Source organism: Chionomys nivalis, chromosome 3, assembly GCF_950005125.1.
Source record: "Chionomys nivalis chromosome 3, mChiNiv1.1, whole genome shotgun sequence".
NCBI classification, from domain to species: domain Eukaryota; kingdom Metazoa; phylum Chordata; class Mammalia; order Rodentia; family Cricetidae; genus Chionomys; species Chionomys nivalis.
This window is the reverse complement of record NC_080088.1, coordinates 80,509,890-80,534,983: the sequence shown is the minus strand read 5'-3', so window position 1 is coordinate 80,534,983 and position 25,094 is coordinate 80,509,890. Positions and strand designations below refer to the sequence as shown.

Here is a 25,094-nt window from a genome sequence, read left to right as displayed (position 1 = left end):
AAACTTGCTTCGTGCTCCAAGAAGAGCTAACAATGTCTCATCTCCCTGTCTGTCTGCATTTGTCCCTTAATGGCCTCCCTACAACTACTATCCCTCAGTTTCCTGCTGAAATTCAGCAACATTGTATTCCTTTGACCGGTCACCTTTTGTGGTCATATTGCATTGTCTAGAGACCCAGAGAAATGGTCATTAGGAAGGATGAGAGTGGGTTTAATAAAAAGTAGAATTCCCTACCACCTGAAGCTGGAACTTCAAGCCTCAGACAGGGTTCTGGGTGTCTGTCTGTGTAGTCAGATATTTAGTGAGCAAATGCCTGGAGGGAAAATGATGCATTGGGGAAGGACCCAGGAAGTGTGTGTCCTTGAGTGCATATTTTAGGAAGAGTGTGTTAGTTAAAAATTTTCCCCACATTCATGCCCAGATTCCATTTCCCAGTGAAGGCATTTAATCAGAGAATTTGTGAAGCATCCAGTCTCAAGAGCTGCAGTTCACCACATGCAAAATAAGAAAAGCCCCAGAAATCCCTGATTTGGGGCTTAGCACCCCACACTGACTGAACAGCGACAGGGCCATGTGGATGTCCCACAGCTGAGTCATACCTAGTGTCCTCGGCACCACTGCCTGCAGAGGGTTTTCTGTGAAAACAAAATTCATTGCTTTGAGGACAGAATTTCAACCAAGGGACAGTTTGACTCTGACACCCCTGAAGCAGTACTCCCTCCAAGAAAGAGCACTGTTATGTTTGGGATGTGGTTTGACTCTGTTCCCCAAGGGTCACCTGCTGGAGATTTGGTCCTTGGGGTGGTAATGAGAGGTAGCAGCAGAAAAGGAGTAATGGAAGAGGAACAGCAGAAGCTCTTCACTGGCTCTTCCCTAGTCTGCACGGCTTCCCGTCTCATGATAGATAGCCCTCCCACTTTGATGTCATCTTTTCTCATACATCACCAAAGCTGCCCAGATCCAAAACTGTGAGCTAAATTGATCTTTTTTTCTTCATAACGTGTCAGATCTCGGCTATTTCATTTTAGTAACAGAAAGAAGACTAACACAAGTTCTGCCATCATTGGCCAGTGGAGAAGATCTATCGATACTTTTCCTGAAGTGCAGGGACTCCAGGAAAAGTGAGAAAAAAATGACTTCAGAATTCCCACGAATGTCACATATGCCTATATCTAGCCATAAGCAATTCATCCATTTCCCCAAATCCAGCATCATTTAAGTCTTTACTGTTTAGTGTGTGTGTGTGTGTGTGTGAGAGAGAGAGAGGGGGGGGGGGAGAGAGGGAGAGAGAGAGAGAGAAGAGAGAGAGAGAGAGAGAGAGAGAGAGAGAGAGAGAGAGAGAGAGAGAGAGAGAGAGAGAGAGAGCGTGCATGCAGGCCACCTTCTGAGACAGAGACTCACTGGTCTGGAATTTGAAGAGTTGGTTGAGATGGCTAACCAATCGAGCCCCAAGCATCCTATGTTATGGGATACCTTCTTAGCTATGGGCTTACTAGCAAGTACCACCACAGCTGGCTCTTTTAATGCGAGTTTTAGGGGTGGAGCTCAGATTCTCGTGGCAGCATAGCAAGAGCTTTACTGGCTGAACCCCCTCTCCAGTCCACATTTTGGACTCAGTTATGGCAGAAGATACTATAAAGAAAGAAAAATGAAAATATTGGTTCTGGAGATGAAACTCAAGGGAAAAACGAGTGGACATTAGAAAAACTAGAACTTTGTTCGGTCCCAGCATAGACTGTCTAGAGCTTTGATATGCTCTGGAAATGGAAAATTCCATCTAATTTGGAAGATGGGTGGGCAGGGAAAAAGTCTGATGAAGAATTTGAGGGAAAGCGACAAGGATGGAAAAGTACAAAGAAGCTCAGCAACAGGCATATTCAAAGCTCGTGTTCTTGGAAACATCTGGAAGTTTCCAGAAGTATTCCTGGCTGTCATATCTGGGATAAGAGATACTACTAGAGTTGAGCAGCTGCGGACTAAGAATGCTGATCAGCACCCTTTTGCCCAGGATGGGTCCCATCACACAGAGTAGCCTGTATCCAAGTATGCAATGTTATGGTTGAGAGTCGTTCAGGCATACAACCTTAAAATACAAGGAGCAATTACAACAAGCCCAGGGCATCCATGAGACCTACATTCTTGGGTTCAACCAATTATTAATCAAAACTATTTGTAGACCTGTCAGGCAAGATGCGCCCAGTGGCACAAGCATTACAAGAGGTAACCAACTGCTCTCAGGGATTTGAGGGCCACTCCACAGGAGGAAATTCATGTGCAGATCTGGTCAAAAGCCCATGATTCAGGAAGTAATGGGCTCTAATTGGAAACCTACCATTGCTGCTCTGCTAAATGAACATGTTATCAAACTACCCTTTAAAATATTTTTATCTACGCACATACGTTCTAATCAGAGAAACTTCCTTTTACACTTAGCAGAGACTCACAGCTGATCAAAGTGCTGAGAATAAGTAACTATTGAGTGCACAGCCCTAAATGGGAAATCTGTATTAGCTCCACTACCGTGGCTCAGAGAATGAAATACGCAGAAGTGGAGAGAATGTAAGAGCCAGAGGATGGGAGGAGTGCTATGAAATGCTATCTTTGGACATGACAGGGCCATTGCACCCATGAACTCAGTGCAGCTGGGGTTACCTGACACAAGATCAAGTCAAGGTCTCTTAACATTTCAGCGGGCAGCAATGAGCCCAGTGAGTCTAAAAATGAAGAGAAGGAGGAAGAAGAAGACGAGAACATGAAGGAGGCAGACATGTTGATGGGAGTATAAGGGAAAAGTGAGGGTCAATATGATCAAGATACATGTATACATGTATGAAACTGTCAAAGAATGATTCTAGAAAGTTGTATCACAGTGAAGACATATAGGCATTTTTCTTGTTGTGGGGCCCATGTTACACAATATGGTGTAACAATTATTTATTTATATAGTATATATGCACTATCTGAAGATGTTATAAGTTATCTAAAAATGAAGGTATGAATGGGTTCTTTACAGATATTATGATGTTTATTTAAGAGACTTGAGAATATGTGGAGTAACCCTCAGGATCCTGGAACCAATCCACTGGAGACACCAAAGGCCAACTGTGCTGTGTCAATTGTGCAGATGAGAAAGCTGGGGCACAGAACAGTATGGTAACTTGCTCAGACCCGTACATGTAAGAGTAGGGAGCCCAAAAGGACAGCTTCTAGAGTCCCTGTTATCAACAGCTTCACCATTCTGTAAGACATATGCATGGGATGGGCTTAGATCCAGGCATGGTTGCTGCTGTTTTCAGTTCAAATCAAGCACAAGAAAAGGAATAAACTTGTAACCCACATGCATATATAAGTGCACATGTGACCCACAGGCATATTTGTAATAGCACCCTCTCCAACACCAAGCTGAAAGACAGAAAAAAATCCAGCACATGCTAAGTTCTGACCTGGGGACAAAAACCACATTATGCAGGTAATCCTCAAAGGTCTTCCTGAACGAAGACTCCTCCAGCTCCTTCAGGATCTGAGAGTCGGTCTTGGGGCAGGAGCAGCATTCGCTGGCCGAGTCGTCATACTCACTCTGATTGTGCTTCTGAGAATCGTCAGACTCAAAGGGTGGGGACCAGGTCCGTGAGGGGAGCTTCAGCCCTGGGGAGAGGCAGAGCAGAGGGCTCAATCTCCGCCAGAACACACACACACACACACACACACACACACACACTGAGGTCAGAGGTCCATCTTGGGTGTCATTCCTTAGGCCACAGCCACAGCCCTTCAATGCAGACTCCAGGCAAGCACTCTATCACAAGCCATGTTTCCAGACCTTTCCTCACTGAGACGGGGCTTCACTATGTTATCCAGTCTGACACTGAGCTCACTCTGTACCCTAGATTGGCCTGGCTTCTCATTCTTGCATCCTCACCCTCCCAAAGGGTCAAATTACAGTCTTATAACACCAGTTCTGGAGTTATTGTGTGTGGCTTGTGTGCACTCTGTGTGTATATGTTTGTGCTACCTGTGTCTATGTACTCTCACCCACGTGGGTGAGTACAAATGCCAGAGGTTGGTACCGAGTGTCTTCTACAACCATTTCTTCATCTTTTTATTGTTATTATTAAGTTAATTTATGGGGGAGCAGAACAAGTCAAGTTACACATGTGGAGATCAGAGGACAACACTCAGAAATCTCTTTTCTCCTTCCACCGTGTGGATTCCAGGGATTAAAGTTAGTCTGTAAGACTTGGCAGCAAGTACCTTTACTTCCTGATACATCTGCCAGCCCTCCACCTTACTTACTAGACAGTCTCCTACTAAACTTGGGCCTCATACTTGCTAGGCTGGCTAACTAGCACACTCCAGAGGTCTGCCTGTCTCTGCCTCCCCAGTGTGATGGCTACAGATGCATGCCACCACACCCAGCTTTCTTCTACATGGGTGCTGGGGACCCAAACTCAGACCCTTGGGTTTGTACAGCAAACCTGTTATCCAACATCATTACCTTAGACCCGAATTTACCACAATTTAAAAATCAGTTGGTGACACTAATAGCAAGCTATTACTGGTGATTTATTTACACTATTGAAAGTATGATTAAATAAACACAAAATGTTGCCATTTAACCTTGTGTTGGTATACAGTTAGAGGCACTGTACGTTTACAGTGTGGCACAATCATTGCTTCATTCAACACTGACTCTCCATTTCCTCCTAAACTGGCCTCCATACTCTGCCTTCAGTCATATAAATTTGACTGTAGTTAGGCCTCCCTGTTAGTCTAAGCTCTTGTGGGCCGGTGAAATGACTCCATGGGTAAAGTGGCTGCCATGTAAGCATGAGGACCTGAGTTCAATCCCTAGCACCCACATAAAAACCAGACATAATAACACTCATCTTACTCCCCAGTGCTCGGAAAGTAGAGACAGGAGGATCCCAGGAACTCGCTGGCGAGCCAATCTAGCCAAATTAGTAAGCACTAAGCTCAGTGATAGACCCTGCCTCAAAAAACAAGGTGAAAAGTCACAAAGCAAACATCCAACATCAACCTCAAACACAGCCCTATGCATGTTTCCAGCAGAGTGTGAATCTGTGCATGTGAACACTGGGGAGATGGCTCAGTCCAAACACACGAGTAGAAATGTGTATGCATGCATAAACACACATGTGCAAATAAATTCTATGGTGATCAAATATCAGACCATTTTTAAACAGTCCTGTTGTATTCATGGATTTAAAGTGGTTTTATGTTCGTTCTGAGCCAGGGTCTCATATAGCCCTGAATGGCCTCAAACTTGCTATGTAGGTAGTGATGATGTTAAATGCCTGACCTTCATGACTCCACTTCCCAAATGCTTCAGTTGCAGGCCTGTGCCACCACACTGGGTCTGTGTGGTGTTGGGAATGAACACGGAATTTCTTGCATGCTAGGAAGCCCTCTACCAGCCAAGCTATACCCTTAGCCCCTGTAATCACGAGTTTCCATTTACAGAATGAAAGTTTGCTGCGTTTAGCCTGGCACTGTAGAGAACACCTATCATCGTAGCACTTGAGCTTGAGGCCAACCTGGGTCACATGAAACCTTGTTTAAAAACAAAAAATAAAAATAAAATAAAACTTTTTCTAAAAGTTTGTGGGTTTTTTAAACAAGACAAAAACAAGCAAAGTCTTGGCATTGCTGGAAGCATGGGTAGCAGGTGGTTTTGTACACTCAAATGTAGAGCCGACAGGTCAGAGCTGAGCCCAGGACTGGGCTTGCTCTCAAGTTATATAAAGTATGCAAGGAGATAAATCAACTTGCTGATCCTGGCCCAGGCGGGCATGATGTCACAGGCATGCATATAGCACATGATCTTAGAGTTGGGACTGTTCCCAGGAATCATCTGTCCTCCAACCCTTCTCCACAAAAGGAGACAGACTACTTGTTGCATGACTTAGCCAAAACAAGACACCAGGCCAGGGGTGGATCTGAGCACAGACCTCAGCCACACCTCTCCAGCAGCCCCTTTGGCCTGCTTCTACAAGGTCACAGGCCAGCTAAAAAGGAATCAAAGACAAAAGTCACAACTAAACGAACAGCAAATTTTCACCTTCTCAGATCTGATGGTAGACTGCAGCAGTTTGTTTTGCTTTAATACATTTAGTGTGGTGTGTGTGTGCATACATGCCATTGGGGGGGGGGTCAGATTATAACTTTTGGCCCTGAGTACTCTCTTTGCACCATGTCGGTCTTAGGGATCACTCGGGTCATCAGGCTTGCCAGCAAACACCTCTATCCACTGAGGCATCTTGCTGCCCCATCCGCCAGGTTTCTTTTTCGATAACCCACTTTTAGCTACTGTGAAATATACAATACAGTGACCATGCAAGACAGCTCTAGAACACTTGCTATAGCTGCTACTTCGGCACCCTGTCCACTAGGCTTCTCTACTGTGCTTGTGCACACACACGTACACCTCAGGCTCTACAACCAGTGGTGGAAAGATTTTGAATGTTTCTATCACACGGAAATAGTGAAGACATTCACTATTCAGATTTGCTTTTTACATATTTTATGTATGTCTATGCACTGTGTGGCTCACGGCTGAAAGAAGCATTGGATGTATTTCACCTTTATATCTCATCCTTGTTTGTGCTTCAGTCCTGCAGACTGCACCCAGGACTTTGGACACTCTGGGAAAGTGCTCATCACACAGCGCTGTATTTGGATTTTTGGCAGCCTCTAAAGTGTGATTCCACGTGCAATGTCTAAAACTGTGTGATTACACTAGGGAGATGTTGAGTGTGGGTCTGTGTGCAATGTCTAAACTGTGTGTGCACTGGGGAGATGTCGAGTGTGGGTCTGTGTGCAATGTCTAAACTGTGTGATTACACTAGGGAGATGGTGAGTGTGGGTCTGTGTGCAATGTCTAAACTGTGTGTGCACTGGGGAGATGTCGAATGTGGGTCTGTGTGCAATGTCTAAACTGTGTGATTACACTGGGGAGATGGTGAGCGTGAATCCATGTGAAATGTCTAAAGATCTATGTGTGCACTGGGGAGATGGCAAAGACAGGGGCCTGAGTTTGATCCCCAAAACCCATGTAAAAAGCTGGTTGTGGTGGGGTACATTTGTAGTTCATTTGTAATCCCAGTGCTGGGCAGATGGAGAAAGGCAAATTCTTGGGGGTCACTCATTAGCCAGAATAGCCAGGTTAGTGAGCACAGACTAGTGAAAGATCCTGTCTCAAATAAAAATAAAAATCCACAAAGCGAGGGCTGGGCTGTAGCTCGGAGGCAGAGTACTTGCCTAGTATGCATGAGGCCCTGGGTTCAGTGCACAGTACCGAAATCTTAAAAACTGAACAGGTAAAAAAGCTTGCCCCCATACCACTTGTGTTTGATCCCTGGTGCCTACATGGCTGGCAAGACAACAGACTCCTGCAAGCTGACCGCTGACCACTGACCTCCTCACACATGTCTGCCCACACAGAAAGTCTAGGTAAATCAGTAAATGGAATAAAAGTATTTTTAATTCAAAGAAAATATGGGATGGGGATGTAGCTCTGTCGGGGTAATGTTAGCACCCATGCAGTCCTGTGTTTGAATTTCTGGCCCCGCATAAACTCAACATGGTGGTACAGTCCTGTAGCCCCAACACTTAGGAGGTAGAGGCAGGAAGAGCAAAAATCCAATGTCTTCCTCAGCTACATCATAAGTTTAAGTTCAGTGGTCTTTGTGAGACCCTGTCTCAAAAAAACAAAAAAGTTTAAAAATAAGGTATACAGCATTCTTGGACTACATCCAAAGTTGTTCTTTGAGCTCTACACTCTACACATACATGCACGCATGACCGGTACACACACACACAAACACAAAGTGTGTCTTATGTGAGAAAGAATGGAATATGAGCAAGTGTGCACATGTATGTGTGTGTGTGTGTGTGTGAGAGAGAGAGAGAGAGAGAGAGAGAGAGAGAGAGAGAGAGAGAGAGAGCGAGAGAGAGAGCATATGCTTGTGCAGGTACCCTGGGAAACAGGAAAGGAAACCTGTGTCCCCATAAGAGAATCAAGATACAGCAACCACATGACAGTTGCCTGTGCTCACCTTTGAGACAATAATCCAACTCGAACAGCTCGCTGTCCTCTGCCTGCCTCTCCCAGTAGACCAAGTAGTGTGTGATGTTGCCATTAGGGTCAGAGGGGGGCTTCCACTTTAAGATAATCTGAGATGAGGAATTAGAAACTGATATGGGATCCAGGGGGACAGAAGGATCTGCAAAGGAGAAAAGAAACAAATTACCATGAACGAGAGTAGGTAAGTTGTTGAGTGTACCTAAGCAGGGGATTGTGGTCCAACTGAAACCACAGCTCTGTCTGCTAGAGTTAATTAGCATCAGAGAAAAGTGGGCACAGTTAAATGCTTGCCCAGCCCAGGCAGGAATGACCATCTATTCACACCGTGGATTTTATGCCCACCATGTGTCATTTACTGCACAGACCGGCTGTCAGATGCCAAAGCCCTTGCTGTTGTGGACACTAGGAAGGTGTTCGGGGCCAAAGACAATCGAGGGAAGAAATGAATTCTAGTTAACAGGGGCACAAAATCAAACCCAGTCACCTAATGCACTTGAAACCATCAAACTGTATCTCTTTTTGAGACAGGCTCTCATGTAACCCAGGCTAGTCTCAAACTTGATAAGGTAGCCAAGGATGTACTTCAACTCCTGTTTCTCCTACTTACCTCATGCATGCTTGGATGAGAGACATGCACCCCAATACCTGATTTATATGGTTGTGGCGATTTAACCTAGGACTTCATACAAGCAAGGCAAGCACTCTACCAAGCCAGCCACATACCCAGCCCCAGATAGTATTATTCAGATGTCATGCACCAGCCTACAAAACACAACCTAAACTCCCCCTCTGAAGAACAGTGGTACCTGAGGCTAGGTAGATGGCTCAGTGGTGATGCACTTGCCACAGAAGCATAAGGACAGTTCAGATCCCCAGCACCCACATAAAGCCAAGTAGCGATGGCTGTAGCACCCTACCTATAAACCCGGCAGCCAAAGACAGAGGATCAGCAACCTCTGGGTGTACTGAGAGAGCCTGCCACAATATATAAGATGGAAAACAATTGAGGAAGACTCCAGTGTCAACCTCTGGCATATGCCACATTCAAATATGATACACACATGCAACCACATGTGTGCACGCACACACACAGAATGTTGGAGACTGAGAGAGATAGAGAGGGTGAACATGGAGTTCTCAAGGCAAAAGCAAAAAGTGTGCAAAGACCAGGGGGGTAGAAGATTCTGGAAACTAAATTTTGGTCTAGATGCTATATGAGAGTAGAGATGGCGAAGAAACTAGAACAATAGATTCTGTTCTGGGGGGGGGGGTTGCTTATTCTCTGCATGCTGACATTTGTGGCAAAGAACTCTTGTCAACCATTCCACTTCCCAACTGTGACAGTAAAAATGTCTCTAGACATTGCCAGGCATCCTCCCTTCCCTGGGAGGGACAAAATTATCCCTACTTGAAAACTACTAAGCTAAGAAAAGGGGTTAATCTTGACAGAAATATAATGAAGTTGCTAGGAGATACTATAGCCAGAAAGAAAAAAATAAAGAAAAATTAAAGAGGAGGGAGACGAGAGTGGCAATAAAACAAGATTGCGCCCTATGGAGCTGGGAGATGCTCAAATGAAGGCACTCTTTCTATACTTGAAAAGTTCTCATGACAGAATAGAAAAAAACATGCAGCAGTCCCTCCTTATCTACGTGGCACATTTTATAACTGCAGTGGATATCTGAAACCACATACAGCACTGAACCATCAATGCTTCCCCATATTACATACCTATGATAAAACTTTACTAATAGAAAATAACAGCAATAACAAACAACAACAAAGTATGACCCTGAACTCCTGATGCCCCTGCCTATACTTTGTTGTTGTTTTGAGATTGTAACAAGGTCTTGATATGTAGCCCAGGCTAGTTTCAAACACACAGCAATTCTCTTCCCTCAGCATTCCAAGTAATAAGACTACAGATGTGTATAACCAAGTCTAGCTCTCATTTTTAATTAACTAATTATTTACTGATTGAATTAACTTCTTTAAAGATGGGTCTCACTGTGTAACCCTGGATGGCCTAGAAGTCACTACTTAGACCAGGCTGAGCTTGAACTCAGAGATCCATTTACCTCTGCCTCCCAAGCAAAGCCTCTCGCCTCCCCATGACAAGTGTTGAAGACAGTCTTGTGCGGGTAATCACAGATGCTGAGTTCAAGAAGGTATGTGTTAATATATGTATGGTGTGTGTGCATATGTGTATGTGCATATATGTGTGCATGTATGTGGTATGTGTCATGTATGTGCATATATGTGTGTATTGCATTAATGTGTGTACATGTATATTGTAAATGGTTATATATGATGTTATATGCATGTTATATGTAATGGGTATGCACATACCTATGTGTTACATGTGGTGTCTGTGTGAGTGTTATTAAGTGGTATGTGTGTATTACATGTAATATGTATGTTATATATGGCATGTGTGAATGTTACATTTGGTGGAAGAGTGTGCATCTCTATGTGTGAGTGTTACATATAGTATTGTGCTATATGTGGTGTGTGTGTTAATTGGAGTGTGTGTGCTATATGTGATGTATGTGTGTTATATGTGAAGTGTGTGTTACATGTGGGGTGTGTATGTATGTATGCATGTGTGTGTTAGATGGGTAGTGTCTATGCATGTGCTGAGGCCAGAGGAGGAAGTCAGGCACACCATTCTATCACTGTCTACCTTACTCTCTTGAAACAGGATCTTTCACTAAAACTAAAGCTAGACTGGCAGCCATCAAATCCTAGTGACCCCCTTGTCCCTGGCCCATGAGCCAGTGTTCCGGGGTTATAGACATGCACATGGCCACACTCTGAGGCATGAACATGGTCACTACCAGCTTTCAATGTAGGTGATGGGAACAGCACTCAATCGTTCCCACTGAGCCATCTGCCCAGCCCGAGTGTTATCCTCTGAAAATATGAGCCTCAGCCTTTAGCTCCTCCAGAAGCCAATCATAGGACATCACTAAGTTGTCTACCAAAGGCAAGAGAGTCAGTTCAACAGCAAGCCCATATTCACAGGACACACTTACTGGTGGCATCTGTCTGCACATAGATGATGTCACTTTTGGCTCCGTAGGTCCGGCGTTCATCTGAGAAGGTAACCAAGGTCTTGACAAAGATGGCGTATTGGGTCCAGGGCTTGAGACCCCGCATTAGCCACCCAGGGTGGCTTGGGGTTTGAGACTTGGGGTCGTTGGACCTCTGGGGTGGGTCAATATCTACCACAGTCCAGCTGTTGGAGCCACAAGCATCCTGACCATCAAACTCCGTCACATTCTGATAAGGGCTTTTGAGAAATAAGAGGGAGAGCTAGGTTACTACTGTGTAAATGTCAATCCAGCACTATGTGGAGTGGGGACTTGGAGAGTTACAAGATGTAGGCGCACTTCTTTTCTGTTTGGTGTATGTGTGTGTGCCTGTATGTGTTTGTGGCAGTTCACTTGAGTGTATGTGAATGGACATGAAGGAAACCATCAGGTGCCATCTTCTTTGTTTTTTCTGTTTGTTGAGACAGACTCTAGTCCCGGCTGGCCTCGAAGTCACATAAATGTGCCGGCCTCTTGTCTCCTCATTACTGGGATTAATTGCATTCACACTTGATTCCCACCTTGTGATTTGAGATAGAGTGATCTTCTCTGGTCTGAAATTCACCTCATAGATTAGGCTAGCTAGCCAGAGATCCCAAAGATCTCTGCTTCTTTGGAGCTAGGATTTCAAGTGTATTCCATGGCTTTCTGAAAGTGAGAATGTGTATGTGAGTGTGTGTAATTGTATGCATGTGCCTTCAGGGGACTGAAGGAAAAGCTGGATCCCCTGGACCCCTGCATCTGGTGACTGTGAAATGACAGACTTGGATGCTGGAGACCAAACTGGGGTCCTGGAGTGCAGTGAGCACCTGTAACTGTTGAGCCTCCTCTCCAACCCCCAGAAGTGAACCTTTTCCTATTTCCAATTCTGAAATGCAGGTCTGCTCCAAAGCCAGCAGCACTGAGTTGTGATAAGCCCATGATGCTGACTCCAGTCACCGAGCACCGAATCTCAGCCTACCAAATAGCCATAGCATAAATGACTAAGACTGCAGCAAAACCAGTTGGGGTTTAGTAACGTAGGTGCCGTCAATGAATTTTCTTTCTACTTTTTTCCTTCCCACCCCAACATTTTCTATATTCTCAATATGAGTTATCAACATATGACCACTGGGCCTGGGGAGAGGGCTCAGTAGGCAAAGCATGTGATGTACAAACATGAGGACCAGAGTTCAATCCCTAGCACACACGCAAAGGTCAGCATCTGTAATCCCAGCACTAGGAGATAGAGACAGGTACATCTCTAGTCTGAATAAAAATGAAGATGGAGGAGAGCTATGAAATGCTGATTCTAGACATGACATGGTTGCTGCACACATCAACTCAGACCAGCTGTGGTTACCTGCACCAGATCAAGCCAGTCAACATTCCAGCATAGATGATGGCAGACTTCAAGGTACTCCCCTAGCCAAGGAGTAGTATGTAGCTGCTAAGAGAGTCTAAGCCACTCCCCTTTGAGAACATGGACACTGATAAGTTGTTCATGCTCCAGTGGATGGGTCCACATGCATGCACATATGGTCAGCACCAACTGGATTAAAGGGGTTGTCAACAATACACAGAGAACACGAAGTTGGGAGGGAAATGGGAAATGTTGGAGGCAGAAAGTGGTGGATAGATATGATCAAACATACATTATATAAATATATGAAGATATAAAAGCACACACTTAAGATATTTTCTTATTTTAAAGGAGAGTGTGAACTAAGCACCAGTTCATCTCTCTACTTCCTGACTGCAGGTGCAGTGTATCCAGCTGCTTCACACTCCTGCTGCCATGACATCCCCACCTCACAAGCTGTGAGCCAAGATAAACCCCTCCTTACAGCTTTGTCTGTCCCTGGAATAAGGAGCATAACAAATACTCCACCTCCTTTTACTTACGCCTCTTTGTAGAAAAGCATGAATCCCAGGAGGTCTCGGAAGTCGGGGGGCCAGTAGGGCTCCCACCTCAGCAAGATCTTGTCAAAAGATGTCCGAATGAAAGAAAATTTAAGTAACTCATTTTCACCTAGAAAGGTTCAAGAGAAAAAAGTCAGGCAATTGGAATTCTGAATAGCTCATTTCAGAGCAAAGAATTCAACCTCCTGCTTCTTGGGGAGGGGATAGATTGAGGGATGGAGGGAGTCCTAGCTTCATTTTGTAGCTGTGATAAAATACTGTGACAAAAAGCAACTTAAGGGTAGAGGAGTTGTTTGATTGTTTGTTAGGTGAGAGTCTATCATATTTCAGGGAAATTAGACAGGAACTCAAACCATTAGTCATATCTCATCATCCACTGTCAATAGCAGAGACAGATGGATGCATGGGGGATGCCTGCTTGGTGCTTATACTTAGCTAGCTTTCTCCATCTCATATTGTTCAAGATCCAGGCCATGCAACAGCTCTTCTCACTTCAATTAACAGTCAAAATAAACCCCAAGTCAGCAAAGCCTATTTGATGAGCTCTGGGCCAGCAAGAAACCACCAAAATGATCAACTGTCATCCAAGAAAATGTCCACAGATATGCCTACAGACCAACCTGATCTGGACAGTTCCTCAATTACGATTATTTTTCCAGGTGATTCTTGATTGTGTCAAGTTGAAAATTAAAATGGGGTGTATATAATCTGCTATTGCTTACATAGGTCTCATCCACATAAGCAGAGAAATGATCTTGCTGAGTTTGAAAGGTGGGGAGTCAGCAAATCAATTAGGTGTTGAAGACTCAACCAAATAAGATGCTCAACTGAACTGTGGATGATCCATGCCAAAGCAAAAAGGACAACTAGTCAGCCATTTTTTGAGCAAAGGGATCATCTCTTTTTTTGTGTATGTATACATGTGTATGCATGTTCATGTATGTGCAGGAGTGATGACTAATCTTAGTTGTCAACTTGACACACCTGGGAAGAGGGAATCTCAAATGCAGAACTTCCTCAATCAGATTGGCCTGTTGGCCTCTGGTCATGTCTGTGAAGCAAGGAAAGAAGGAAGGACCCAGACTACAGTATGCAGAGCCATCTGTAGGTAGGTAGCCCTGGGCTATATAAAAAAGTTAGCTGACAATAAACAGCACTCTTCCATGGTCACTGCTTCAGTTCCTGCCTCTAGATTTCTAACTTGAGTTCTTGCCTTGACCTCCCTGAATGATGGATTGTATCCTAGGAATGTAAGATAAAATAGACACTTTCTTCCCCAAGATACTTTTGGTCAGAGCAACAGAATTGAACCATCTCTCTAGCCTCAAACTTAATCTTGTCATTTCTTCCCTGGTGATGGAGATTGCTGCATTGATTTCATCAACCTTGACACTCTCGGCATTAGCTTTATGCTTATGCAGCATCAGACACTGTACTTTGTGCAACTGACTCAGATAAGATACATAAAACCTGCCTATGGTGGGCTGGGGAGACAGTTCACTTGGTGAATGCTCTCTTTGCAAGGTTGAGGGCCTGAGTTATGTCCCCAGAACTTCATTTAAAAAAAAAAAAGTGGGCGGGGGGAGAAGGGAAGAACAAACAAAAAGAAAAATCTGTGGTGGTTTGAATGAGAATGGCTCCTATAGGCTCATATGATTGAATGCTTGGCCTCCAGTTAGTAAAACAGGGGAATCCCTAAAGGCCAGGACAGACCATTGTGTGAAGCTGTGAGGACAAAACCTGGACAGCATTGGAGACCCCAAGATGCTGGAGATGCCAGAGCCATGGGATATCTGTCAAGGATAGTTGCCCAAGAGCACCAAGTGTGTTGCATTCAGCAAAGCTGGAAAGGAAGAACTGTCTAACACAGAATTTGGAGTCTGCCCAGCTAGCCTTCAATCTTGCTTTGGTCCAGTATTTCCTTACTATGCTCTCTTTCCTCCCTTTTGGAATGGTAATGATATCCTCTGCCACTAAATGTTGCAAGTATGTGATCTGTTTTTTGATTTTACAAGAGGTTACAGTTAAGAGATTTTCTTGCATATCAGAAGAGACTTTGGATTTTTATTTTATTCTTTTATTATTTATTTATTTATTTATTTATTTATTTATTATTGGTTTGTCAAGACAAGGTTTCTCTGTCTAACAGTACTGACTGTCCTAGAAGTCACTTTGTAGACTAAGCTGCCCTCAAACTCACTGAGATCCACTGCCTCTGCCTCCCAAGTACTGGGATTAAAAGCATGTGCCACCACTGCCCAGCAAGACTTTGGATTTTTAAAAAGTGTTGAAAACTGTGGGAAACTTTGGAGGCTTTTGAAGTTAGAATGCATGCATTTTGCACAGGGAGTAGACTGTGATGGTTTGAGTAAGAACGGCCCCATAGGTTCATATGGTTAAATGCTCAGTTCACAATGGAAGTGTTTGAAAAGAATTACAAGGTGTGGCCTTGTTATAGGAAGTACATCACTGGGGGTGAGGTCTGAGATTCAAAAGGCCACGCCAGGTCCAGTTTCTCTCTTCTCTCTACCTGCTGCCTCTGTGTCAGGATGCAAGCTCTCAGCACCAAGCCTGCCTATCTACTGCCATGCTTCCCACCATGATAATGGACTAAGCTTCTGAAACTATAAGCTAGCTCAATTAAAAGTTTTCTTTTATAAGAAATGCCTTGGTCATGAGTCTCTTCAGAGTAATAGGACACTAATTAAGATAACGGTGCACACTCCCAACCCCAGCACTGAGAAAGTAGGAAAGGCAGATCTCTGTGGTTCTCTGACGAGACCCACAAAGCCTACTGGTGAGCTCTAGGCAGCAAGAAACCCTATCTAACAAAAAAGAAAAACAGTGAATGATGGACACCTAAGGTTGTCTTCTGTCCTACACACACACACACACACATACACACACCTGGACACACAGACATGCACATGGACACACACATACACACACACATACACACCTGCCTTTGGTATTTTAAAACTCCTCTCCCAGAAAGCTGTAGCTCAACAAAGGACAATGGCACTTTCCTGGGGACTAGTGTGGTGGCTGAGAGAGGGCAGCCATTAGGAATATAACGATGAAGAGACTTACAGGATGCCTGGTCTCCATTGGTCTTCAGGGCAATATCGTTCCTCTCCTGGCGGCCCTTAGTTCCAGAAATCTCTTCCATCTTATGGATTTCTGACAAGCAGAGTTTGGGGTTGTAGTGGAAGAAGAGCTTGCCCTGAGTGATGGTGAGGTTATGCTTGCTCCAGTCCCAGAGCTGCCTGAGGTTCTGGTTGTCCAAGGCATAGAAAGAGTAGTTCCTGCAGATACACACACGGCTAGTCACTCCACAACCCATCGTCTTCAATCCCAAAACGCCAGGGGCCACAGTACACACAGTGGGTTGTAATTTTGTTTTAAAAGAAAAGAAATGAACTTGAAAGGGAGTAGAGGTGGGGTGGATCTATGAGGAGTAAGAGGGAGGTGTAGGGGCTGATTATGATTACAATATACTGTATGTATATAAGAAATTCTCAAGAATTAATTGTAAATATCACAGTTAAATAAAAACTAAAAACTAGCCATCAAGGGCCAGGCCTGGAGTTGGCCCCTTCAGTTTAGCTGTGGGCCCACTTCTAGCCATTTGCTTCACATAGACTCACAAATTATTTTGGGGATTGCAGATAACAAAGAAATTCACAAGATTTCATGGCCGGGAATGTGCAGAGCACTTTCCTAGAATCCCTCAGTGAGGGATTAGGGGTGCAGTTAAGGGGTAGAGCTTCTGCTTAGAATCCCCTAGTGAGGCTGAGGGCATGGGTCAGGAGTAGAGCACCTACCTAGCACCCCCCAGTGAGGGGCTGGGATGTGGCTCAGCAGTAGAGCCCCTGCCTAGGATCCCCCAATGAGGGGTTGGAGGCATGGCTCAGCAGTAGAGTGCTTGCTTAGCATGCACCAGGCAGCAGATTCAATAACCAATATAACAAAATAAGAGGGAAAAGAAAAGGAACTAGAGAAGAAAGAGGAGGTAAAGTCGAAGGAGCAGGTAGAGGTGGAAGGGAGGTAGGGGTTGGGGTCAGACTGGGTTTTGGAAGGGTTAAAAAAAAATGTGACCCAGGCAATAAAAATAGAAACAGAAATCAAGTTTGGGAACAAAAAGTATGAAAGGTTTTAAGCATGTTTGGTTTGGTTTTGTGTTGTGTTTCTATTTGTTTGTTTGTTTTTAGACAGGCTTGAGAAAGGGTTTCACTGTGCAGCCCTGGCTGGCCTTAGAAATCACCAAATAGACCAGGCCAGGCTGGCCTTGAGAATTGCCAGCTTTCACCTCCCAAGCGCCCACCTGTGTGGCTCTGCTTTAAGACAGTGTGGATTGGCATTCCTTTTGCACCTTTCCCTATTGGCTGCTGCTTTTACAGCCATGAGGCTGGGGAAAAGGCACCCATTTTGTGCTCATGAGAGACACAGAGAATCTAACTTCTCCATTGCATTTCTGAACGATCTTTCTGCTCATGAGTCTATCTCTACTTCTCAGAACACCACACGCCAGATTTCTGTTTGTTTGAGCAACTTAGGCAGGTTCTGTGGGACCTGGAGGAAAGCAGAGCAAATGAGAGTCTCAGAAAAAAAAGGATGGATAACTGGGATCAGAAGGATATTTGCTGTATCTGAAGTTCCCGGCAGTCACCTGAGGAAAGCTACAGAGACAGGCTTGGGTTGTGGGAAAGGAGAGAATTGGGACTGAGTATTTCGGCTTATATAGGGGAAGATCCCAAGACACAGACCACAGCCGAGAGCCCACACTGCCAACTCGGAAAAGATATGGAGACTGGGAGGGAAATGAGAAAGGGTACCTAGGGGTGGGTGGAGAATGCCTTAAGGAAATGGAATTCCAGGGGCCAGGAAAGATGAGGATCTCAACAAAGAGCAGGGGTGGTCTCTGTTAAGAGGTTGGTGAACGACAGTTCTTGGGGTTGGGGAACAGCGACACCATGAACACGACACTTATGTTGAGCCTTCTACAACAGTGATTAACCGGTTAAAATTTCAATAACTGTGGAAAGACTGGAGTGTTGCAGGTCCAAAGTCTAATTACAGTTTATCCTGGTCTGTCTTGAACTCCCCTCTCAGTCACTCCTTGCCCACCTCTGTGTCTGATCAAATACCCTGTGGCTAGCATGTACTAGCATGTGATATCCTTAGGAATGTACTAGCATAGCAGAGCATCAGCTTCCATGAACCAAAACACTACGGATGTCATCGGAGAACACCTGAGGCCTATAGCAGAGACTTCTCTGGTTTGCTGTTAAGCACCTCTTTGATGTGTCTACCAACATCTTTTAAAAGGACCTTGGTTTGGGACTTTATGTGTTCTATTAGTATAAAACTTCATAAGACTGTTACCACATTGGAATATGCAATTTGGGATTACCTTTATCGGTGTTCCTGGGCCACGCTACTCACGATTGGCTCCAGAATAAACTATCTCTTATCCCTTTGCGGTGAGAGTAGGAGTTCTATATTGACAGAACCAAGAAGTTTCCAAACATGGCTGTAACCAGGTATTTGTCACACTTCATTCTCAGTGTAGCTGCGACAGATGCACACGCCATTAGCAAATCCCAGCCTCTGGCTTCCCAGCAAGACTGGAAAGTAGACTTTGGTGTTTCCTAGCTGGATGGACATTCAGGAGTGCTACAGAAACCGTCACCTAACAGATGCTTCATTTTGCTTCAGTTGGGTTTTTAAAAAACAAAAAATCCTAAAGGGTGCCAATTGTGTGTGTATGTTCATGAGTGGGGAAGACAGAGGAAAACCTTGCTGCCATCCCTCATACCTCATCCACCCTGGTTTTCCAAGTCAGGGTTTCTCACTGGCCTCTAATCTGATAGGCAGGTGAGGACTGGCTGGCCAGGGAGTGCCAAGGATCCACCTGTCTTTTCTTTCCAACACTAGTAGGTTCCTTTTGTTAAGCCTATGATCAAACTCAGGTCTTAGCGTTGCAAAGCAAGCAGTCCACCCAGTGAGCCACCTCCCCATCCCTCTGCTGTCTCATCCATGAGTTTCCTGGTTGGCAGCCACAAACACAGCCAGGTTCACATACCCGATTTCCAAGGTCTCTCCTCGAATCAGATGTAGCTTCCGGAAGAAAGAAAGCGATACTAGAGCATAGGAGCGCCGGATCTTTAGGAACCCTGAGATTTCTTCGATGAGGCCAAGGTTAGCCTCCAGCTCAGCTGCCAGATTGTCTACAGAAAAGAGGAAACACCCATGAGTGTCTGCAGGAATTCTTATCCAGTGTGTGTGTGTGTGTGTGTGTGTGTGTGTGTGTATCTATGTCTGTGTGTCTGAGTGTCTGTGTGTGCTCCTGCCCTCCTGGTGTGTGTGTACATATGCATGTGTGTATTCCTACCCTTCTGGTGTGTGTGTGTGTGTCTATGTATGTGTTCCTGCCCTCCTGTTTGTGTGTGTATGTGTGTGTGTCTATGTACGTGTTCCTGCCCTCCTGTTTGTTTGTGTGTGTGTGTGTGTGTGTGTGTATTCCTGCCCTCCTGGCGCATGTATATGTGTGTTCCTGCCCTCCTGGTGTGTGTGTATAAGTGTCTGTGTGTCTGTCTGTTTCTGTATGTGTGTACCAGCCCTCCTACTGTGTGTGCGCATGTGTGTGTGTGTTCATGCTATCCTGTTATCTCAGCACTCAGGATGGGACAAAAGGAGGATTAGGAGTTGAAAGTCACCTATGACTACGTAGTGAGTTTGAAGCAAACCTACAATACAACACACTTGCTTTTATTTTATTTTTTTAATATTTATTTATTATGTACACAATATTCTGTCTGCGTGTATGCCTACAGGCCAGAAGAGGGCACCAGACTTCATTACAGATGGTTGTGAGCTACCATGTGGTTGCTGGGAATTGAACTCAGGACCTTTGGAAGAACAGGGGGTGCTCTGAACCTCTGAGCCATCTCTCCAGCCTTATTTTATTTATTTATTTTTGAAACGAAGGCTCATAAAGTCCAAATTGGCCTCAAATTTACTATGTAACCAACGATACCCTTGAACTTCTGATTTTTGTGGCCTCACTCCCCCAGTGCTTCGATTTCACCAGTATGCTAGTATGCCCTAGCGGCATAGTACTGAGAACTGAACCCATGAATGCTACTTACTGACCTACAGCCCTATCCATACTAAAGTTCTTCTAGCCTGGAGGCTTTTTCTTTACTTATTTCTTTGACATGGGGTCTCATGTAGCCTAGGCTGGCTTCAGACTCACACTGTAGCCAAGAGGAGCTTGAACTACTACCTCCACCTCCTAAGTGCTGGGATAACAAATGTGAGCCAGCAGATTCAGTGCAGATTGGTAAGAATACAGATTCCTAGGGCTGTACAGATGGCCCAGCAGTACTTAAGAGAATCTTCTGCTCCTGCAGAGAACCTGGGTTCAGTACCCAGCACCCACACGGCAGTTCACAACCATCTGTAACTGCAGTGCCCACTTCTGGCTTTTGAGGACACCACACACACAGTACATACATGGAAAGAAAACATACAAACACAAAAAATAAAAAGAATAGATTCCTGATGCAGATTGGAAAATAAGAATTCCTAGAAAACATAGAGCCAGGAACTTTTTTGTTTCAGATTTTAAGGCAACTCCTGCTATGAGTCTCCTACTTAGAGGGCCACTGAGGGATGTTTCACTTTGTTTGCTTGTTATGTTGTTTTGTTTCTTTAGATAGGATTATGTTACCCAGGCTGGTCTGAACTTTCTAGATTCAAACAATCCTCCTGCCTCAGCCTCCTGAGAAGCTGAGACCACAGGACCCAAGTGAATAAGGCCATGAAAGTTGAGAGGGGAAAGTCTGGAATACCCTGGGCTCTGTACTTCCCTGATCACAGTGTACAGTAAGTGGGGGACCTTCCTGGGAGTACTCACTGCCCCCTCGAATGTTGATGATCAGGCTGCCATTGATCACGGTGCAGCCTCGGAGCTCCTGGGCAGATGTTACAGAGTCAATGGTCTTCTCGCCATCAAGGATTTGGCAGACCTTAGGACAGGGTCCCAGACATGGGGTGCACATCAAGCTGAGAATGGAGCAGAGAAAGAGAAACAGATCAATCGGGTGCATAGGGTTCCTTCACCCACTGTGTGGAATACAGCATGCTTCACGGGGACCTGGCGGCAATTACTCTAAAGTGGAAGGGCTGAGCTCACTCAGCACTTGTCCTAGTTAGCTTCAGCTGTCAACAAAATGCAGCCTAGAGTCATCTTGAGGGAATCTCAGTTGAGGATTGCCTAGATCAGATTGGCCCATGACCATGGGGAGTTATCTTGATTGTTGATTGATGTGGGAGAGCCCAGTCCACTGTGAGTGACACTACTTCCTAGGCCCGTGAGACTGGGCTGTATAACAACACTATCTGTATATGAGCCAGAAACTGAGCCAGCAAGCATCACTGCTCTGTGGTTTCTGTTTCAGGTTTCTGCCTGACTTCCCTCAGGCATAGACTATGAGCAGGCAGTGTAAGTTGAAACCAACATCTCTTCCCTTAAGTAGCTTTTAGTCAGAGCATTTTATCACAGCAACAGAAAACTCACTGATACAGAACTCAGAATAACTTATCTGCACAGTGGTAATCAGGCACCCATGGGCAGTATAGGATACAGAGCAAGATCCCCAAGCTATCCTCAGTACCAACAACATCCCATCTCCACGGTGCCACAACTAAAAACATTTCCAGATGTTAGAAGCCGTCAAATGCCTCCCACATACTTAGAATAGCCAATTAGCCCCTTTAAAAAAAAAAAAAAATCACTGCCGGGCGGTGATGGCGCACGCTTTTAATCCCAGCACTAGGGAGGCAGAGGCAGGCGGATCTCTGTAAGTTCGAGGCCAGCCTGGTCTACAAAGGGAGTTCCAGGACAGGCTTCAAAGCTACAGAGAAACCCTGTCTCGAAAAACCAAAAAAAAAAAAAAAAAAAAAAATCACTGCCTAGTGTTTGTTAACGCAAACTAAACACACACCCCAAATATCTGGTTCTCCTTGTTTCAGAAAGAAGCAGCCCTTCATCCTGCCAGACACCTTGGTGTGGCCATAGCTGATGGAGTGTTTCAAGAAATCTATGGAGTTTCCAGAACTCTGTTCTTTAAAACTCCAGAATCGTGTTTCATACTAGCTGAGACTCAGGCAGGCAATCTCCACTCTCATTCCTGTCCTCCATTACAACTTCTGTAGTCTGCTCTCAGCCCTGCAGCTGACTGCCGGGGCCTGTCCTTACTCCCTAACTCCAGTGCCTGAGGACTTAACCAGACCTTGGTGCGGACTCAGCTTTCCTTTAGGCTGTGGACCCTTTTAACCCCTACTTCTAGTCCATCCCCATTCCTCTCTGTCAACCTCAATACCTAGAAATATTCTCTACCGGAGACCCCCAGTGGCCACACACAGTACGGACTCAGGCAGGAGAATCACACTGTCCTTCCTCTCCTCCTTCCTCCTTTATGATCTCCTCTCCATAATCACCCCCAGCCCTAAAAAAAAAAAAAAAAAAAAAAAAAAACTGCCTACCAGGATTTTACAATTCAACTCCCTTCAATGAACACTCCAACTCTTGATTCAGGCCCAGGGCCCCGCTGGGCCTTTCATTCCTGTCTCCCCAGACCCCTGTTCCCACACCTCTAAATCCCTGAGAACACAGGATCCCTAAGCTCTTTCCTGAAGTCCCTCTGCTTTTCTCCCAGCCCACCTCCACCACTTTCTGCCACCCACTGGCCTGCAGAAGCACTTCCAACAAGGCCATCCACAGCCACCACATTGTCCTAAGATCCAGAGAGAGCAACAGAAACCAAGAAACAGAACAGTCACCCAACAGAAGCAAGACCAGATATGAGCACCTAGAATCACCCAAAACACCACCCAGAGCTGTAGATACCAGCACAGAATGACTACCAGCTGCAGAATATTTGTTTACACTGTAAAGAAGGGGCTTTGCCAAGGTGCCTTCTGATTGATTTAATAAAGAGCTGAATGGCCAATAGCTAGGCAGGACGGGATAGGCGAGACTTCCAGAGACATAGAGGACTCTGGGAAGATAGAATGTATATTAGTATAAATGGGTTAGTTTAAGTTATAAGAGCTTCTTAAAAACAAGCCTAAGCTACAGGCTGAGCCTTCATAATTAATAAGGAGTCTCACATTATCTGGAAGCTATCTGGTGGGACAGAAAGACTCATCACAACCAGCTGCATGAGAAGGTAGCGAATAACATATAAAAGCAGACCTATTAGAACTAGTGGTTCTCAACTTTCCTAACGTTGTGACCCTTTAATACACTTCCTCATCTTGTGGTGACCCACAACCATAAAATTATTTCATTGCTACTTCTTAACTGTAATTTTACTACTGTTATGAATCATAATATAAATATCTAACATGCAGGATATCTGATACATGACACCACCTCCCAAAGGCCATGACCCATAGGTTGAGAAACATTGCTGTATTAGAATAAGACCTGAGATTTCAATGAAGATTCTGAAGCCCAGAAGGGCCTAGACAGATGTTCTACAGATTCTAAAAGACCACAGAATACTATACACAGGAAAACTATCAATCACCAGGGATGGAAAAAGAAGAACATTCCACGATCAAACTAAAGTTAAGCAGTATTATCTATAAATCCAGCTCTTCAAGCACTAGAAAGAATATGTCAACCTAAATAGACTAACAACAACCAAGAAAACACAAGGAATAAATAATACCAGACCAGCAAATCAAATAGGGAAGACACATTATAACAACAAAACAGTAGGGATCAAGAAACACTGCTCATTCATAATTCTCAATGTAGATGACCTCAATTATCCAATAAAAAGACAAACACTAACAGAATGGATATGAAAACAGGATCCATTCTTCAGCTGTATCCAAGAAACACAACTCAACATCAAGGACAGACATCGCCTCAGAATAAAAGGATGGAAAAAGATTCTAAGCAAATGGACCAAAGAAGCCAGTGTAGCTATTTTAATATCAGACAAAACAGACTTCAAACCAAAATTAATTAGAAGAGACAGGCGGCAACACTACATACTCATCACAGAAAATCCATCAAAAGGACATTGCAATTCTTAATATCTATGAACCAAACACAAGGGCACCGAAGTTCTTAAAGAAACACTACTACAGCTTAAATCACACATGGACCCTCACACACTGACAGTGGGACACTTCAGTACCCTCTCTCACAAACAGGTCGTCCAGACAAAAGTGAAAGACAAATGCTGGAGCTAACTCATGTCATAAACCAAACAGACCTAACAGATATTTACTAAACATTCTGCCAAAACACAAAAGAATACACCTTCTTCCCACGAACTTGTGGAACTTTCTCCAAAATTGACAACATACTCAGACACAAAGAAAGACCAACAAGCACAACAAACCGAAAATAACACCTGTATCCTATCAGACTACCATGGATTAATATCAACAACAGATACAACAAAAAGCCACAAAGTCATGGAAACTGAATGAAAAATGAGTCAAGACAGAAATTTGGAACTGAAGACTATAGAATTAAGTAAAAGTGAAAACATATCATACACAAACTTACATAACACAATAAAGGCAGTCCTAAGAGACAAGTTCATAGCTCTAAGTTTCATTTAAAAAAAAATGAAATTACAACATAAAAAATGAAGAGATCTCAAACTTAACAGTATACCTGAAAGAACTAGAATAAAGAGAAAAAAATCACAACCCAAAGGAGCAAACAGCAAGAAATAATCAACTCAGGGCTAAAATGAATAAAACAGAGAAAAAATAAAACCAAAAATTAGAAAGAATCAATGAAACAAAGAGTTGGTTCTCTGAGAAAATCAATAAGATTACAACCTTTAGAAAAATTCACACACAAAAAAAGGCATAGTAAGATCTAAATTAACAGACTTAGAGACAAAAAGATGCACATAACTACAGACACCAAGAAAATCCAAAGAATCATAAGTATA

At 44.2% G+C, this 25,094-nt stretch overlaps 1 protein-coding gene across 3 annotated transcripts in view; it reads right to left on the bottom strand.

The window, feature by feature from the left end:
* The window catches only part of Insr (insulin receptor), a 141,804-nt gene that overhangs the window by 31,715 nt on the left and 84,995 nt on the right, over window positions 1-25,094 (bottom strand). For 2 of the 3 annotated variants that reach the window (XM_057763844.1, XM_057763845.1), the window contains exons 4-11: window positions 21,020-21,168; window positions 19,184-19,328; window positions 16,189-16,403; window positions 13,081-13,207; window positions 11,140-11,396; window positions 8,076-8,243; window positions 3,444-3,645; window positions 600-635 (exon numbers count right to left, since the gene is read on the bottom strand). In XM_057763844.1, the coding sequence (XP_057619827.1) occupies window positions 600-635; window positions 3,444-3,645; window positions 8,076-8,243; window positions 11,140-11,396; window positions 13,081-13,207; window positions 16,189-16,403; window positions 19,184-19,328; window positions 21,020-21,168 (1,299 nt within the window). The remainder of the gene's footprint in view (window positions 1-599; window positions 636-3,443; window positions 3,646-8,075; window positions 8,244-11,139; window positions 11,397-13,080; window positions 13,208-16,188; window positions 16,404-19,183; window positions 19,329-21,019; window positions 21,169-25,094) is intronic. The other variant, XM_057763846.1, reaches the window with a different exon arrangement.